Raw genomic sequence first — 4,146 nt, 5'->3', positions numbered from 1 at the left:
CCCCGACCTTGCAACGGGGCAGCAGAGGGGCCCGGCTGCGGCCAGCGATGAGCACGAGCGAGCTCCTCCGCCGCTGCCACCACTTGAGCTGGCTCTCGTGCTGAACACTGTGCCCCGTCCCAGAGACCCTACCGAAGCCTCCAGCCACGAGACAGGGCAAGACAAGGGCTTGGTCTCTACTGCCATTCCTACTCGGGTAGGAAGAAAGGCATGAAGGAATGTTCCTGCTAGGCTGGTGCTCTGACTCTGCAGTAGCCTCTAAGGCACCCCAAATCAGCACAGCCTTCTCATGACCAGTTACTAGAGGGAGGGAGAGCTCCTGAGACCTGAACAAAACCAATCACAAAACTAGGCGAGAATTTCTTTAGAGTTTAACTAAGAATGCGATACTATTTCCAGCCAGTTTCCCATCTCAATAGTCACGTAACAAACCAAGGCAATGACGGTCTTTAGTTGACTGAACAGTTCTCAAGTTCAAACGTTGACACTTAATAGAGGGTCTCAGCATTGCTGCTCCGAGGCCTCTTGATCTTCTCAATGTTTTTAAGGATCATGTCATGCAAAGTGACCTACAGAAAGGGAGAACAGGACTCAGGCAAGAAGGGTAAAGCCACCCAGCCGGTGTACTCTCAGGGAAAGGGGAGAGCAGCAGCAGGACCAAACGGGCCCTCTCCACTGCTGTGCGGGGAGCCCACACGAGCTCTGGTTTTCCACTTACATATTGATTCCTCAGCTCTGAAATGATCAGGCGCAGACTAATGTACTCCTTCTCATCGATCTCTGTCACCGTGCGGCGGTAGTCCTCCTACAGAGAGGAGACGCAGGGCTGAGTTGCCCGAACTCAGCAGTGCCTGCCATGCACCACGTGAAGCTCCTACCTTTTACAAGGGAATCACCCCTTCAGCTTGTTCTCCTCTTACACAGGTGTCCTGCATCCTTTTATGATCACCCCTCTTACCCCAGGACCCTCAGCTCACAAAAGACAGGCATGAAGTGGCCCAAACAGTCCCAAAAAGCAGCAGCGTGTAATGGGCAACATCCACTTCCCCGTTTACTCACCACATGAGGGTACTTAGCTATTTTGGAAACCAACTTGGCTCTTGTGATATAGTATCTAGTAGGAAAAGGGAGAGATTAAAGGTCAGATAAATAGCACCGAGCTTTTTGTCAGGCCCAAGCTGCCCTAAAAAAGCTGGGGCACCTTCCCCAAGCACTTTATTTTTCCGAAGGGGATCCCAGAAAAGGTCTGTTCCCATGTGCCCACCTAGAAATCTGATCCAGGTAGGACGCTGCCTCGCTCTCCACAGTTCGAAGCTCAGCAACTGTTTCCTCCTGCATGGAAGACAGGGAAGCCGTTCGCTTCACAAGGCCACAGCTGCCCTTCAGGGCTCTGAAAGTAATATCTCAGCTGTGCCAGGTCAAGCTCACGTCTGGGTTTTAAAATCTAAACGAACCCCATGACTGCAGCTGCTTGACACCATCAAATGAAAGATTCAGAAGAACCCAAGAGATCCTGGAGCACAGCTCTCTCCTACAGCAGGGCACAGAGCCAGTGGTGCCTTACCTGAATAGAAACACCAAAGTTGTTTCCATCTTCTATCCTGGGGATGAGAAGCTGCACCCACATTTTGACCTGCGGCGGGGAGATCACAGCGCTGAGCAATGCCAACATCCCCCCAGAGACCTCTCAAAACTTTTACCGCAAGACCCGGGGACCCTGCCTTTGCCACACAGCTCAAGATAAACTTCTGCAGGTCTCTCCTGTTCACAGAATGCTTCCGAGATCATTGCCCACAAGGCTGGGAGCCACACAAGCCTGCGCAAGCATGGCTTCTCATGTGAAGCAATCCCGACTGTGCCGGGGAGCCCTGAGCAGGCGTGAAAGGAGGGTAAGAAAAGCCTAAAGGAGCCTGTGTTACAGACATCATCCTCCAACAAGGGTGAACTACAGAGCTCCCTGTGGGCTGAGGAACACGGTATTTCCCCAAGCCTGCCTCCTAGCCTCTTCTGGGCGCTGCGATAAGAATCCGGCCCTTCCTCATCTCCAGAGCACGGAGGGGCCTGCTCCTCCCACTCAGAGCAGCTTTGCCTCTCCAGAAGCAAAAGCACCCCGCTGCCTTGCCCGCTCCGGCGCTCAGACCCACCGTATTACACTTCTCAATAAGCAGCCTGATCTCCGGTTTCACTTTCTCAATGATGTCCACCAGCTGCTGGTTGCTCTTCAGCATCCCGTTGGGCATCACGAACACTTTGGTACCTAGCAGCAGAGAAGAAAGACGCCCCGCGTCAGCCACGCACAGGAACAGCCGCGCTGGGGATCAGACCAAAGGTCTAGCCGTGGACACTCAGCCCGGCTACAGCTAACCTGTGGGGAAGGGGAAACCCGACATGGGGTGACAGCAGTCACCGCAAAGGAAGGAAAAGAGAGAACACGGAGCGGAGGCGAGAACCAAAGTGCTCAAGGCCGCGGAGGCTGGGCACAAAGGATTTTCCTGATGCACACGTACAAGATGTTTCTGCCTCAGCTTAATCCAAAGCCCGGTATCTTCTCCCAGACAAGACTACTTGCATCTATCAGAAAAGTCCTAATTATGCTTATTAGAGCCAGAATCTGACTCCTCCACAACAGAACGTCCACAGGTCAGGCTCTGAGAGGGGACAGGCCTGCACAAGCAGCAGCCGCTGTCAGGACACAGCAAGTGGGGTTCTCGTGAGTTCAGATCCCTAAGGCGTGGTGCACCGGTTCACAGGGAAGGCAGGAACACAAGAGACTTGGGGACTCTTACCCTGAAAGGTCTCTTCATGGTCTTCCAGCTTCCTCTTTTTCATATTTGGCTAAAATACAAAATGTTTTACTCACAAACTAGTCATAAGCTAAAACAGCTTTGCAAAGGAAACAAGAAAAACTTCAGAGCCTCTGCTACACTCCTGGTTTCTAAACATCCTTCTTTAAAAACAAAGGAGAACTGGAGAGCACAGCGTTACCTCCAGCAGACTTCCCAGGCTTCAGAGACCAGTTCCTAAAAGCCTTTGGGAGAGCCAGAGCCTGTTATTAAGTAGAATATCCCACTCCAGCAGAGAGCAAGCCATGCAGTTTTAATTAACAGAAGCAGGAATCATGGCCAAGAGAGTAACCTTACCCCGTCCAGTCCATCGTGGCTGTTGGTGAGAAGAATTGGGTCAGGCACTGGGAGGTTCATATCTGAATGGATCTGAGTGAGATCATGAATATTCAGGATCGGCTCCTGGAAAATAAAGCAGATTTGTTACTTAATTATAGACTAACAAATTCTGTCGCACAAGACACAGTGAGAACACAAAAGATTCAGACCTCCCTCTTATCCAGCTATAAAATAAGGATGAATTAGAAAAAAGCCTAACAATAGGCCTGTGACTAGACCGCCCTCCACCCAAGAGCCGTATGCCAGCTCCGGGCTGTGATCAAAGCTATCAACTGTCTGCAGTCCCTGGGAGACCACAGCATCGCGACGGACAGCCCCAGGTTGCCAAATACATAAGGAAGATAAATGCGGCGATCACACAAAGAAAATCGAAAAGGGAAGCACCCCCTCTAGAGCTAACAGCACTCAATGCACCGAGCACCAGAGCCGCATCTTCCCAACAAGATGAAACACACAGAAAACCACACAGGACAAGACCTGCCACGTTGCTATCGACACGCAGCTTGAAAACAAAAAAGGATATAGAGGACAACATATACCTCACCTTAAGGAACCCATCGAGTTCCAGCAGCTTCTTTGGGAAAAAGTTTGCCACCAGATCTTCAGCCTGAGAGAGAAGGAACTCGTGATGAACACAAAAACCTGGGAAATCAACTGTCCCAGGGCAGGAAACAAGAGCGAACCCCAGTTCTGCACGCTGCCAGCCTGCACGCCAAGCTAAGGTGGGAACGGGCCAGGGGCACCGTGAGGCCACGTATCCACGCTCCAGGGGCGACCGGCGCTCCGAGCTCTGCAAAGCTGCCAGGAGAGGCTCGAACCCCCACCGAGTCTGTCGGAACGATGCGGCCCCACGGCCAGAGGGAACTCACCTCGCTCGTGATCCGCTCCCTGAACGAGTCGACCTGCGGAGGGGAGAAAACCACAGCTCGGGGCCGCTCTCACGGGGCCGGGCTCGGGCCAGGCC

The 4,146-nt window shown here is 52.5% G+C and overlaps 1 protein-coding gene across 1 annotated transcript; it reads right to left on the bottom strand.

Moving 5' to 3' along the window:
- Positions 1-351: 351 nt before the first annotated feature.
- On the bottom strand, positions 352-4,086 carry PSME3 (proteasome (prosome, macropain) activator subunit 3 (PA28 gamma; Ki)). The gene is made up of 10 exons (XM_009877511.1): positions 4,052-4,086; positions 3,727-3,789; positions 3,141-3,245; positions 2,787-2,835; positions 2,145-2,257; positions 1,565-1,633; positions 1,265-1,332; positions 1,060-1,114; positions 719-805; positions 352-569 (listed from the first exon to the last, which is right to left on the bottom strand). Exons 3-10 carry the CDS (start codon positions 3,198-3,200, stop codon positions 489-491), a joined length of 582 nt encoding a protein of 193 aa, XP_009875813.1. The 5' UTR covers positions 3,201-3,245; positions 3,727-3,789; positions 4,052-4,086; the 3' UTR covers positions 352-488.
- Positions 4,087-4,146: the final 60 nt, after the last annotated feature.

This window comes from Apaloderma vittatum, unplaced genomic scaffold (genome assembly GCF_000703405.1).
Source record: "Apaloderma vittatum isolate BGI_N311 unplaced genomic scaffold, ASM70340v1 C12240304, whole genome shotgun sequence".
NCBI classification, from domain to species: domain Eukaryota; kingdom Metazoa; phylum Chordata; class Aves; order Trogoniformes; family Trogonidae; genus Apaloderma; species Apaloderma vittatum.
This window is presented reverse-complemented; position numbering and strand designations above follow the sequence as displayed.

Excerpts from the sequence above, each read along its gene's own strand:
- PSME3 (XM_009877511.1), bottom strand. The coding sequence starts at position 3,200 with ATGAACCTCCCAGTGCCTGACCCAATTCTTCTCACCAACAGCCACGAT. Across the intron at positions 2,258-2,786 it reads CCATGAAGAGACCTTTCAGG|GTACCAAAGTGTTCGTGATG; the intron begins GTAAGAGTCCCC and ends CTCTGCTGCTAG. Across the intron at positions 1,634-2,144 it reads TTATTGAGAAGTGTAATACG|GTCAAAATGTGGGTGCAGCT; the intron begins GTGGGTCTGAGC and ends TCCCCGCCGCAG.